This window comes from Typha latifolia, chromosome 1 (genome assembly GCF_019914945.1).
Source record: "Typha latifolia isolate L0001 chromosome 1, TyphaL0001v2, whole genome shotgun sequence".
Classification (NCBI taxonomy): Eukaryota; Viridiplantae; Streptophyta; class Magnoliopsida; order Poales; family Typhaceae; genus Typha; species Typha latifolia.
In genome coordinates, this window is record NC_133086.1 from 7,360,069 (window position 1) to 7,373,876 (window position 13,808).

Here is a 13,808-nt window from a genome sequence, read left to right on the forward strand (position 1 = left end):
ATGATTTACTTATTGCTGAAAAATATCAGCGCTAATGAATTGCCATTAGATTTTAATGAGATATTTAATAATTATAATTGAATTAAATGCTTAGGTTTATAATACATAGTAGCAAGTTCATGGATGAGCCTTTGGGCTGTTATCATAGAGGAGCCTACCGCTTATCCATCCAAAACTGGTCCAAAATCCATCTTGAGTCTTGACCCTTTACCTCCTCTCACCTAACGCTTTGACCCTACAATTTGACCCTACAATTTGACCGTCCTCCTCCACCCCCTGGACCCCACCACTTCCTTTCCCTCCGGGCCGCGTTCTTTTCCCGCCGGATCCATTCTCCCGCAAATCTTTCGCTTCCCCGTCACGCCCCACTTTGACTATTATACCCTCACAGTCCTTCCCAATTACACCTCCCCCTCCATAGCGAAAGGTGACAAGAAGGGGGCAAACCCGTGGAAAAGAATGACAAAAAAATAATTGGACGTCGGCTGGCTCCAAAAAACGAAATCTTTTTTTAAATTTTGAAAACCCCGCGCCTGCCGGATCTCGGAGGGTTTGCCGACCTGTCAAGCGCCACGTGGACCCCACCCGCGCCTCCCGGTGCGATACACGAGGCTTCTCCTCGTTTCCGAAACTACCCCTCGCCAGATTAAATCCTAGGCAAAAGAAAATCTCGACATTTTTTATTTTCTTCATTTTATGAAATATAGAGTTAAAAATTTAAAAAAAAAAAATTATAGAATTTATATCCCTTTCCTATGTCACGTATTGGGCAATCATTCACTGCTTGTTAACTATGTGGACCTCGCTGCTGTTATCAGGACAGGGTCAATCTCGGCCGTTCGTGTTGTTGGGATACCCCGTTAAACCCAAATCGGACGGCTTAGAGCAGTTGGCTCTGGCCCAATTACTCAACCTAGTGGTTTGCCTCGGAGATGGATACCGCGTGAAGAGCTTCATAGCTTTTGCCTAACGACATAATTAAAGCCACAGATTTACTAAAGCTATGACTGCTGCACTTACCAAATATTAACCTTTTGAACAAGGGCATTTTGGTCATTTGACTTAACTATATTAAAGTGCCCCGACATGGTAGGAGAAAGCTCTCAGGAAGCTCTCAATCTCTCTCTCTCTCTCTCTCTCTCTCTCTCTCTCTCTCTCTCTTCAACTTTGTGCTTCCATCTCTACTCTTCTAGCGGCCGTTTGATCGGGTAAGCTCCACTACTTTGGTAATCTCTTCTGCTGTTAGTTTTTGTGCGATCTTAAAATTTAACCTTAATCTAGTTCATTTCATGTTTGAAGAGGAGTTCTTGTATGTGGATAATTACTCCTTTTTTCTTTCTTTTTTTGTGTTTTTCCTTTTTCTGGACATGAGTTGATGTTTTTCATGTGAAGAGTGAATTTAGGAATTTCATGTGTGTTTGTTAGTCGAAATGAGCATTTCAAGAATAAATCCGTGTATTTGTTTTAGTCCCATGTTGGATCTGTTTGGCTACAAAAACAACCCATCCCTTGTTAATTCATGATGAATAGTCTCCGTTTACTCCATTTTTTGGCTTGTTTGTCTTTTTTGTGCAGGGTAATGGAAAAATGGACATAATCGAATGAGTTATTTTTGTAGAATTTGCCTGAAAATAGGAATCAAAAGGCAGGGTTTTTTTTTTGTAATTAGGGATAAAGTGTATGGTGGCGATATGCAAAAACACTAGACACCTTTTGTGTATATATTTATTTATTTATTTATTTATTTTAGATAGGGATGGGTGCCACAATCTTATCTTATCATTTAATTGACATCCACCCACATGCATCCTAAGAATGATGGAGGAATGGAGAGCGTAGCAAAAATTCGTTGACTCAATTTGTATGAAGGATAGAGATATATGAGAAAAATAAATGGACGGTGAGAAGCAGATGAATTGGGTTTGGGTAGTTGGCCATCTGTTTTATATTAAATGAGATTAGATTACCGGAAGGTCATTTTAATATATCTTTAGTTGTTTTTCTGCTTGCATGTGTCCATATGGGTGTGAACTGTGAAATTGACCATGATAGCTGGGTCCACTCATTTATTTGGATTCATTGACCAAGCGGTTCAGACCAGGAATCTTTATCCTTGTGTCTCGTTTTTTCAGGTGAAATTTTATTGCATGACTTATTTACCAGGTTGGTTGAAGTTTGTGTCATAATCAGTTTCAGGAATTGAAAATGTCACTTTCACCTTGGATGTGCTCAGTTGTAATGCATGTGAATTCTAGTTAAGTGATTTACTTGTGTAATAAGAAGTTGAAAGAGGTTGATTTTGGTGCTATAAATTGATAATGGCTCTTTGGCATATTATTATTGCAGGAGCTCTTTGGTTTTTTGCTTGATGCTAATTAATGGTTTTGCTGTTGTTAATGTTTTTGTTTGTTTAGTATAAGTTTTTGTTAAGCTATGTTGGACTCAAATATGTTCTTCTAGGTAATTCAACACGACTTTGCCCTTGGGTAGGAAGGAGTCTTCTTTATTTTCACTTGGTTTCTTCAGAAAAGTCACTGAGTTTGTTGTTTCATTGAATATTTTGAAAATTTATGAAAATGTGCCATAATTTAATTGGATTTGTGCAGGGCAAGTAACCATTTACTCACATATACAGACTATTATGTCAGAGTAACTCATTGCTCTATACTTGTGTACATAAAGAAGTATCTTTATTGCAGTAAAATAAATTAAATGTTCTGAAGTAACTTGTGAATCTATTTAATGATATTTTCTGTATGGTCTATAATTACTGCACCTATTTATTTGCCTCAGTTGCTAATCGTCTGATGTTCACATAATTTCTGATCTGTAACTTTTGTTACCAACAGTAACCCACATGTTTTGTACTCGCCTGCCAAGTTCCATTCTGGGCTATAATGATTCCTTTTTCAGTTCTGATATTTTCTCTTTTGACCACAGAAGAACTTGCATTCTTCTCATAGGCACTGCATTGGTTATAGTAGGACTATCGATTGTTAACAATGAAGCGGATGGTATCCAAAAAATCACATTCATGGTGGTGGGATAGTCATATTAGTCCTAAAAACTCAAAATGGCTTGCTGAAAATCTTGAAGGTATGTATTTGAACCCTTTCCAGCACATAAGTAGAAATGAATCAATGTATAATTATCCTGAAAACACTATTTAATTTGCATGAGGTATGCTGAATACACTATTAAACTTGCATAACAGAGATGGATAAACAAGTCAAAGAGATGCTGAAACTTATTGAAGAGGAAGGGGATTCTTTTGCAAAGAAAGCTGAGATGTATTACCAAAAGCGTCCGGTGCTTGTCTCTCATGTTGAGAACTTCTATCGCATGTACCGTGCTCTAGCTGAGAGGTATGATAATGTAACAGGGGAACTGCGCAAGAATATCCCATCAGGGCTCCAATCACAAGGTTCTATCAGTGGGTCAGATATTGGTTCTGAACCACCTTCTCCATCACCATCACTGTCGCCAGAGCTTAACCCCGATCACAAATTGCCACATCAGAAGCCAGGGGCAAGAGCTGCTGGCTTTGATGTCTTTCTTGGCTCTGGAGGAAGCTCTGACATCTCTAGAAAGGATAGTGATGGGTCTTCATCATCTTCAGAATCTGACTCCGAATCTGATGATACCAAGGAAGAAAATGGCGATGGCATTTCTTATACGCTGCATCACAGGATCCTTGAGCTAGAAGATGAGCTTCGTGAAGTGATGGAGAAACTTCAAGTGCAAGAGGAAAAGAACTTGCGATGCCAATGTGATTACATGGACAATGGGAATTCTGATATTAGTTCGAAGGTTTCAGAACTGGAAGCTGAGCTTACCGTAACAAGACAGAAGCTACATGATTCGGAAGCAGAGATAATCAATCTTCAAAAAGAACTTGATGAAAGAACCTACTCCCTGGAAAATGAGACTATGGTGCTGAGTTTAAAAAAGCAGCAGGTTTCAGAGTTAGAGGACCAAATCACTGTATTGGAAGCTGAGAACTTGACGCATAAGCATGAAATTGAGGACCTAGAGGGAGCAATCTCCACTGCAGCTAAAAACTTTGAAATTGATTTATCTGTTCGTGATTTGGAGATTGATAGATGCAAAAAGGAGCTTGTTGATGCATTTGAAAGATATTCACAAGATAAGTCCAATCTTGAGGCTGATGTCATAAAGCTAGAACGTGTTACCAAGGATATGAAAGCAGAACTTGAAAAAATCTCAGAGGAGAAATCTCTGCTTGAAGACCGTGTTAGGGAGTTGGAAGAGGTAGCCTATAACTTGAAAACTGTGGTTGCCAATTCATCTGAAAAATTCTTAGAGGAGAAGTCTGATCTTAATGCAAAAATCCTTAATCTATCAGAGTTCAATGTTGCCCTTGAAGCTGAGCTTGCAAGAATGGAGTCCCATCTTAAGCAGCTTGGTGCTGAGAAGAATGAAGCACTTCTTGAGAATGAAAAACGAGTCTCCCAATTAAGTGGGAACCTAGTTGATCTTACTATGAAACTTGAAGTGCTCACATCTGAAAAGGAGGTGCTTGGAGATAAAGTAGCTGCTCTCATGAATGACATGAAGTGTCGTGATGATAAAATCAACCAGATGGATGAACACTTGCATCAGTTGCATTTGGAACATGCAAAGCTGATAACAGAGGTTGAGGCGGCACAAAGGGCTAGTGCAGTGCTAGGAAAGCGAGTGAAGGATCTAGAAGAAGAGGTTGATAGGCAGAGAGCTGTGATATCTGATAGTGCTGAGGGTAAGCGTGAGGCCATAAGGCAGCTTTGCTTCTCCCTTGAGCATTATCGTGATGGATATCGTGAACTCCGGCAGTTGCTCCAAGGGCACAAGCGGCCTTTAGTGATGGCAACCTGAGCTTACCTGTGATAGTGGAATATACTTGAATTCTTGACTATTTATGCTCCTGCTCTTTAGCTTTATTGTACTTAAAGCTCTAAACTGTCATTAGCACCCTTTTATTCTTTTCACTTTCTGAATGTGATTATATCATGGTAGTAGCAGCTGTTGAGATTCGTCAGTCATCCATTGTTGAACGGGGTTAATGTTATTGATCAGTAGGTTTGTAGGTAGGAGATCAAGTATATCATCTAAGGTTTTGCTTTAAATCCTTATCCTTGACAAAAGACATGATGGTGAAGTGGATGGTGTGATGATAGTTAAAAATTCGATGTACAAAAAGCAGAACTTCTAAGTTGAATTTAAGTATAAACTATTTGTCTTTCCTTTACTTTCTTTTTATCTTTGAGGCCCTTCTGTTCTATTTCCTATTTTCTGCTGGTTTTTTTTCCTCTAAAAGGAGGTAATTTCCTATTACTACTGTTTCGAATTTATATAAATCCTGAAGTTTAATGTTTATGCTGTGATCTTTGAACAGAAGCAACACTGCGAGGATGTGATTTTTATGGGTTCATGTCTTGGTTACACAACCTATGTTTCTTTTGGTGCTGAGCACTAATTTTGAAGACCTTATTGCTCTTGAACAGCCTAGCAGAATATCAACATAAGAATCTAGTTAACGTCTAGCTCCTATTATGTTATTAACACAGGGGCAGTTGTGGTCATGATGATTACCTTCTCTTTGTGATTCTCTTTTGTTATTTGGGTTAGCATGTTGTTTACTGTCTGTCATGATGAGAATACGTACTATTTGTTACCTCATGCATCATTCACTCCTTTAAATTAGCATCATATCTGCAGTCCCTGCTCTCCCTTTGGATTTATAAGTGGATTACTCACGAGTTTTTGACCGGACTAGCTCTACTATAAAATTTATTTATCAAAATGGACAACATCTTAATTTAAATACTCTATTTCACTGTAGTCATAATTAAAACACTTAACTGTTAAGTATTTTTATAAGTAAAGATTTTCTGGGCCAAGAGATATGAACTATTATTCAAAATATTTTAATAAAACTGCTGATAAGATTAGCACTTTAATTAAAACGCTTAATAGCTAAACATTTTACTTAAGACTATAATAAAATAGACACATTTTAGTATTTAAATTTACAGATCATCTACTTTAGTAAATAAATTTAAAAAAATTATTTTGGTCAACAACTCGATTATTCACTACACTCCCGGTTCTCCTCGCTGGATTGATGATGTTACTAGCCAACAGAAATTGACAGCTTCAAGAAAAAAAAGAAAAGAAAAAATCTCCGTGTGACCAAATAATTCTAAGCCCAACATTGCAAAGGATTTAATGCAACTTGCCTAACTCATGTCAGTGAAGTGAAGTTCGCTCCAACTTGAAAATTGTCTGACATACCAAGTTAGTCCTGCAGTATATGCTCAAAGATGTAGCATCAATCACTTCTGGGGAACTGCATTCGTCAACTCTATTCACTGCCAAAGAATCAAATGGATGCACATAGAAGAATCAATCTGATAGCACTTCCATCTTATAATGACAACTGCATTTGCATTGAATTATGTTGGAGGAGAGATCACACGAGCCAGGGAGGGTATGTTCTCCTGTGACTGTGCAAAAGAGTATAAGCTTATAATAATAGAAAGTAGCTACTTAGTCGATGATTAGCCTATACTCCATGATTATCTCCGTTGTGCTTTCAATGAATCTGTGTCATCATTCAAAGGTCAAAAGTAAATATTATGTCTCCCAGCATTCACGTGCAATCTTATCTCTTATTAAGGTTTCACGAGTAATTCAATGATACAGAAAAATACAGCAGGCATGCCATATCAAGTGTCAAGAAGCTGTGTACTCAACAATACAGGTGGGATTAACTTGAGAACAAATCCCAGTCAGAGCAAAAACCAGCTTTATTCTCAAACAAAATGGCGACAATCAGAAGTCTGCAGCCACAAAAGATAATAAAAAACGCCCAGGACAAGCCAGTGTATCGGGGGTCTTATGAATCAACAATTAAAAATGATAATACCTTATTTGCAGATAGAATAAGTGGTGCTAAAATAAGACATTGGAACTAAATCCTCATCACTTAAATTCATAAATCAAGTTAGGCAAGGCAATTACACAGCAGGGTTGGAACATTCTAGAAATGTACATTTCACTAATACAATAGAGACAATAACTGTCATTCCTAGGTGTCATTACAAAGAAACCAATTTTCTTTTTAGAGAAGTTGTAAAGAGACTAAGTTAAGGACACCACAATTATAATGACCAATTTGGTGACTACCTACCCAACTATGGGTTAAAAACCTAGAACACTGCCCATAATGGCAATTAACAGAACTTCCAATGGTTGTTGCAATTCACACATGTCACGAACGTAGTCATTGGTTCATCAGCAGAGCGCGTTTGCAACTGATAGTACGTCGTCTTCCGCTGTCCACACCGTCCACATTTGAACTGATCAGTTGTTGCTTTAGGAGCTCCAGCTCGCTCACATTCAAATAAGGCTTTCTCTTTGATTTGCTGATTTGCAAGTTTCCTCTCATCACTGGCCATTTCCTCAGGTTTCATCTCAACTAGTTTTTCAGGCATCACATGTCCAAGGAGAATTTTTCTTCGGAAGTCTGGGTTATTGTTATCCTTCAGGTTGAACATTATGGACCTGTACTTTTGCTTTTGAGCTCCCGTTGGAGGTCCTAATTTTTCAAAGAGAACAGATTCAACAGTAACAGCTACACGGAATGGATCACATGCATATACTTGATCGAGGATATTCCTAACTTCTTCTCTTTGGCTTTTACTAGTCTCATCTAGGACTTTAGAGAACGCCTCAGCAAGAATTTCCCGGTACTTATCTCTAGCAGGATTGTTGCATTTTATAACTGATGTCAGCTTTGGAGGGCGAAGAGGGTCTGATGTTGGTTTCTTAATATCATACGCCTGCTTTTCTTCCTTGAGAATCCTCCCTGCCACAATAGCTTTACCAGCAGAAACTTTCTCAACCCTCCCTGAGTCACTTCTTTCTATCTTCATGATGTCTAATTTTGTCAACTTGTCATCCTTCAATTCCACATCACCAATTGTATTCTCAGCCTTCAGGTTTTGAGATATTGAGACAGTCTCACTCTTAACAGCCCAAGAAGCATTTGAATTTCTTTCAATCTTAATGTTCTCCTCTTTCTCAGAACTCCTCACAACCTTCAAAGAATTCTTTTCTCGTGGGCTGTTATTTTTTGTACTACTCTTTGATGTCTCTTCAATAACTACGTTCTTCCAGAAATTTAATATGTCTGAAGCAACAGTCTGGATCCTCTCTTCAGCATGTTTAGTGAGGTAGCGAAGACGTTTACCAACCTATAAAAGGAAGGATGAAAATAGTAGGGACAAATTAGCAACTTGGCAAATTAAACATAACACATTAGAAGGAAAAAAATTAAGAGACTGCCCCCAGTAGAGATCTAAATGAAGATTTTTAGCGAGCTCTGAGATAGCAAATATTTAATAATGAGAAAAACTAAAATATCAGAAGTAAAAAATAGCACAAATGTTTGAATATTTCATTTAAAAATGGTAGCAAAAGCACAAAGCCGGCAATATCTATAATCATCAGAATGCAAAGGCAAGCAACTATTTTTAGTAATACATCATGATACATAGAGAAAATTCATTGAATCAATAATATTATACATCATGATACCCTGTTTGGAAACCCCAAATCCATGGAATTTCAATTAATTTGGAATTCTATTTTCTTCAAATCCATTGTTTGGAACGATTAGATGATGAGATTTCGATGGATTTGGATATATTTCAGTATATGTAATGAATCCAAAGGTCAGATTTGGATAGAAATAATTTGCCACTTGAGTTAACTTTTCCAAATCTCAAAATTATGGATTCAAGTATTGGTCGATCCTAAGACAGATCTCTGTTTTGCTTCTCATAGCTGATCCCGATCCCAACCCGAAATATAGCATATGAGAGATAAAGCTTCTCTTTCTTTCTTTTTTGTCTCCCCTAAGCCATCCGACGCGAATTCATCCTCGGTAGACATCTGGTGGGCTCCTCCGATGACGATCAGGCTACCTCAACCTCCAATGAGCTCAAGTATGTTTTTTCTCCTTCCCTATCTCCTTTTATCTAACTCCTCCCCTCTTTTCTCTCTCTCGAGACTCTCCTTATCTCTCATTCTTTTGTTCTCTCCTCTCCCCTTCTCTCTCTCTCTGACTCTATTACTGTAGCAATTCTTTTGCTATAGTAACAGAGAGCGAGAGAGAGAGGGGAGGAAGAGAAAGGGACTGTTCTGAGAGAAAGAGAGGAAATAAGAGGGGAAGGGAGAGGCTATAAAGAGAATAGAGAAAGGGAGTGATTAGGAGGGAAAAAAGAGAGATAGGAGGGAGGCGTGGCAATAGAGAGATTGGGAGAGAGAATTATTTTATTCGTGAGAGAAAGTGAGTGGGAGAGATGGAGAGAGTAGTACTTTTTAAAATTTTAAATTTTAATTGAAATTTATTTATATTTATCTATTATTAATTTTTAAATTTTAGAAATTTTCTTGATTTATAATAATTTTTAGAATTTTTACATAATTAAAAAATAGTTTGATATTGAAATCCAATACTGGCGATGGGAACGGCCGATATGTATCATTTTTTTCAAGTTACCGATCTCAATCCTGAATCTATTATCTTGAACCTCGAGTCAAAACTAACTAATATTTTGTTACATTCTTATTGAGGCCTAAGGATAAAATAAGGTAAAGGAATCTAATGAAATGAATTCCTGCCTCCTTTCAAACAATGAGGTCAGATAGATTTCATTCCAGTTCCATTATTTTCCAAATGGTTGAATTCATTTCCATTCTTTCTAAATTAAATAAGTTGAATTCCATCTAGAATTGATTTCAAACATACCCTAAGGTCTTGTCTAATTCATGCATAAGATTTTTTAAGATTAACTTTATGCACACCTCTTAAATGTAAACCATATATACTTAACTTCACTCACATTTTGTTACTTGGTTGTAAAACATAATGATTACCTTGAATAAGTTAATAAGTTTAAGTAAGAATTCGTGTTTAATTATTAAACTGTGAATAAATATATTACCTCTAATAAAAATCTTGCTTAAAATTTTTGCATAACTTTATTACACCCTTCTATCTATGATAAAATTTTGTGCAATAAGTTATCACGTGACTTACCTTATATAAAATTTGACAAAAAAAAAAACATAAGTGATTGTTTAATTGCAAAATATATTTAAGGGAAACATGATTCATAAAAAATACCCTTACAAAATGTCACCTAAAAGATTAAGTTCAAAAGCAATTAAATTTCACAAGTTATATAGTAAGACAATTATGGGAAGATTGTCTCCATCCAAGAGAATCTAATCGATAAGAGAAGAGGCTATACCAGACTAATCAGCATATCATATAAAATCCCTCTGTTCAAACACATTAACAATTCCATAGCTAAAGTTACTCTATTCTTTGTAGAACAGCCTCAAGCAAACACCACAAGAATCTTATATTCATATGACAAATCAAAACTTCTTATTCCTCAGAATCCCAAATTCCACTAATACCACCTAAAACATCATTGACAAAAGTCACAGCTACAAGAACCATCCTTTCCACTGTCCTAAATGGCAATACCCAAAAAACAGAAAGGATTTTTCAAACTCATAGGTTTCTGTTAGTTTTGAGTGTCAAATCGCTACAGAATCTGAAAAAAATAAACTTTGAGAAGTAAAACTCTACGCAGAACGTCATGCCACTGAGGAACAACACCTGTAGCTTCTTTTCATTATCGAGATCATATAATACATAAATGGTGTCATTCCATTGCTCGATAGATACCATCCTAACATATACCACCAAATATTCGCTCTTTTAGCTAGCCAAATGCCTTTATCCGATGCCCTCTCCACTACCAAATTACAGAGACAGATATAAAAGTGGAAACTTTCTTCCAAATCTAGAAAGGAAAAGGACCCCACCGGTGGATATCAACAGACCAAAACTATCCTTATAAGCCAAAAACAAGCGCCTACCTGAGTTTCCACGAGAACCTTCGTCGACACCGGAATCTTCTTCATCCGCCTTAGCGCGTCAACGCACCGCTCCACCTCGGCCGCGTCTGCCGCCTTCTTAGCGGCATCGAAGGTCTCGAGGAGCTCCTTCTCCATTGGATCCCAAAATTTCAATCACGGATAAACAAAAATCGCAAATAGAACAGCAAAAAAGGGGGAAATCGAGAACCCAATGGCCGAATCCGAGAAGAGCTCGGCAATAGAGATACAAGGAGATCGACGGGTAAATGTAATAAGTCGTAAACCCTAGACGCGGCGAAATTGGAAAGGAACTCGGGCTCGTCCTCCGGCGGAGGGCCCTACCTACTCGGGTTTTCGCGCGAGGGTAAGAATGGCAGAAAGGAGGAAGATCGTTAATACGGAAAGTAAATTTATAGATTTATATTACCGTCGGTAGGTCGTGGATATGATTTTTACATAATTGCCACTATTTTTTTTAAATATCATAATTATCACTATATTCTTTTAAAAAATAGAATTGTCTCTAAAAATCTTTAATAGAATATCTCTTATATATTTATTATTAAAATTAGTAAATATATGTAAATGACTCTATTACCTCTTTTTTAAACTTAGAGCGTAAAATATTTAATCGATATTTTTTACCTAGGGGTGAAAACGGATTGGATTAACTATGACCCAACCTGCTATCCGACCCGAATAAAATTTTTTTATCTGATTCGGATACGGATTTAGATACGGATAGAATTTAAAAAATATATATTTAATTATTAATTTTTACCTCATATAAAAATAAAATATATTTCTTTCTACTGTGATTTTGAGTCTAATAATTTATAAAAAGGTAAAATAATATTTAAGTTGCATTTTAATTATGATTAGTTAGATATAAAACGTTTTCTTTAAAAGAGTACAATAATTTTGTTAGAAATTATAATATTTTGAAATTAGACATAAGTATGATAAGCGATCTAGACATCCTGAAAAAAAATCATTCCATTAAATTATTTATTATATATTTTTGTCAAAAAATAAGTGTGTGTCAACGCGATTATTTACAGATAAAATAATTATTTGATATCTTCTATTGATACAGCGGGCGAGAGATCTAATAATTTAGAAACTTTAATTTAATTATATAGATAATAAAAAAAGAAAGAATATTTATATGTATGTTTATATCCATATAAATCTTCAAGTATACTTATTATACAATATATGTACATGCATATATACTATATATAAATGACATATCGGGTTTGGCAGAAAACAAAGCTGAATATTTTAATATTTTATTAAACAGAAATAAGATCCAATCACTTCCGAATAAAATAACAAAAAGTGTTTAAAGTTAAATACACTACAACGTCTTATTATTTTATTTACAATATCATAACTTTATAATTAATAGTCTATTTTAGACATGATATATAGCGGTGAAGATGAAAGAGAAACAAGCGTAATAATTCTTAGTGGAATAACATAATTATTAAAAAAATAATAAATGCTGAACTGTTTAGTATTTTTTTTTAACTCGGTTATATATATAAAAAAATTAAATAAAAATTTAATTACTGAATTAGATTAGGAGTCTCTAAACCAGTTCAGGCTGACGAAGTTCTCTTGGTGAACTCAAACCAAACGGGCGTTTAGTATTAAGTTTAGGTGTGGTTTGGTGGAGAACTGGGAGAAAAAAAAAAGGGACTCAAAAGAGTAGAAAAGAAGAGGATTCTCGTGCTTGCAAATTAATTATTGCGCGAGGATGTGGAATCACGATCTGGACCAAAGTCCTTATTATGTTCGCCGACAGCTCAAATTATTCGGAGACTTTCTTTATGCGTGACAAATCTGGCGAAGGTATCAAATTTATACTACTTGATGGTTGCTTCCCACAATAAAAATACCAATAAAATTAGCAATTTAAAATTTATAAATAAAATATTAAACTAGTCGCTGTTTTATTTACTACATTAATTAATTCAGCATTTTAAACTAGACTCTAGTATTAATCTAGATAGATGTATTATGTTCGGAAGGAGGGTTAGTTTGGTCAAAAAGTCTTTTTCTTTGAAAGAGAGCTAGATTGCTGAGCTACAAGCAATCTGTCAAACCAACGCAGGTTGCCTTCATCACTCCAGGGAGCAAAATACCACTGTTCTCTTTGGTTCTTCTTTCCTCGTTTCACATCCTAGGGTATTCATTTAGGTTTGTTCCCTTGTGTAATAATGATGAAATATGTATAAATATTTTAATTTTTAATACTAGAAGAAAGAGAGCTAATACTATTGCTAGTATAAGTTATTCGGATGTTTAATTCAATATTAGTATAAGGAGTAATAATTATATTTGATATGAAAATATTGTGAATTGGTTATGTTTTAAACCGGACGACGAAAATACTCTTGAGCTGACGGAAAATAATATTTCAAAAAATTCTCCACATTATGTGGTCATAACTCCGCATTGTGCGGGTATGTGCAGAGTTATAACCCAATACTAACCTTGCACTAGGGTGTGCGGGACTATGTGAGTATGCAAGATTAACTTTAGAGAGAAGAGAGAGAAAGAGGAGATAACAACTATAGCTAGTAATTATGTGCTGTCATCTCAAAGCGTAAATTAGTAACTTTGATTTATTAATAAATAATTTTTAAAAAGTTGTACAGAATAAGATAAGAGAGAATGTTGAATTAGTGTATTAGAACAAGGTAAAATATTATTTAGTTATTACATGAGAATAAGGAGTCTTATTCTAGAATAGGTTTATTCCTATCAGCACAATTTACTTTAAAATAATTCTTTCTTATACAAAATATAACTCTTTATTATAGAATAATAACTAAATA

At 35.6% G+C, this 13,808-nt stretch overlaps 2 protein-coding genes across 4 annotated transcripts; one reads left to right on the plus strand and one right to left on the minus strand.

Moving 5' to 3' along the window:
* The first annotated feature begins 1,088 nt into the window (after positions 1-1,088).
* Positions 1,089-5,248, plus strand: LOC140802217 (protein NETWORKED 4B). 3 transcript variants are annotated; one of them, XM_073157662.1, is made up of 3 exons: positions 1,089-1,208; positions 2,941-3,096; positions 3,215-5,248. In XM_073157662.1, exons 2-3 carry the CDS (start codon positions 3,003-3,005, stop codon positions 4,873-4,875), a joined length of 1,755 nt encoding a protein of 584 aa, XP_073013763.1. In that variant the 5' UTR covers positions 1,089-1,208; positions 2,941-3,002; the 3' UTR covers positions 4,876-5,248. The 3 variants fall into 3 exon arrangements, with proteins under 3 accessions (XP_073013763.1, XP_073013778.1, XP_073013771.1); XM_073157677.1 differs by having other exon boundaries at positions 1,112-1,208; positions 2,964-3,096; XM_073157670.1 differs by lacking the exon at positions 1,089-1,208 and adding an exon at positions 1,743-2,132.
* Positions 5,249-6,967: 1,719 nt separating this feature from the next.
* On the minus strand, positions 6,968-11,355 carry LOC140780768 (transcription elongation factor TFIIS-like). The gene is made up of 2 exons (XM_073126523.1): positions 10,963-11,355; positions 6,968-8,258 (listed from the first exon to the last, which is right to left on the minus strand). Exons 1-2 carry the CDS (start codon positions 11,095-11,097, stop codon positions 7,236-7,238), a joined length of 1,158 nt encoding a protein of 385 aa, XP_072982624.1. The 5' UTR covers positions 11,098-11,355; the 3' UTR covers positions 6,968-7,235.
* Between the last annotated feature and the right edge of the window lie 2,453 nt (positions 11,356-13,808).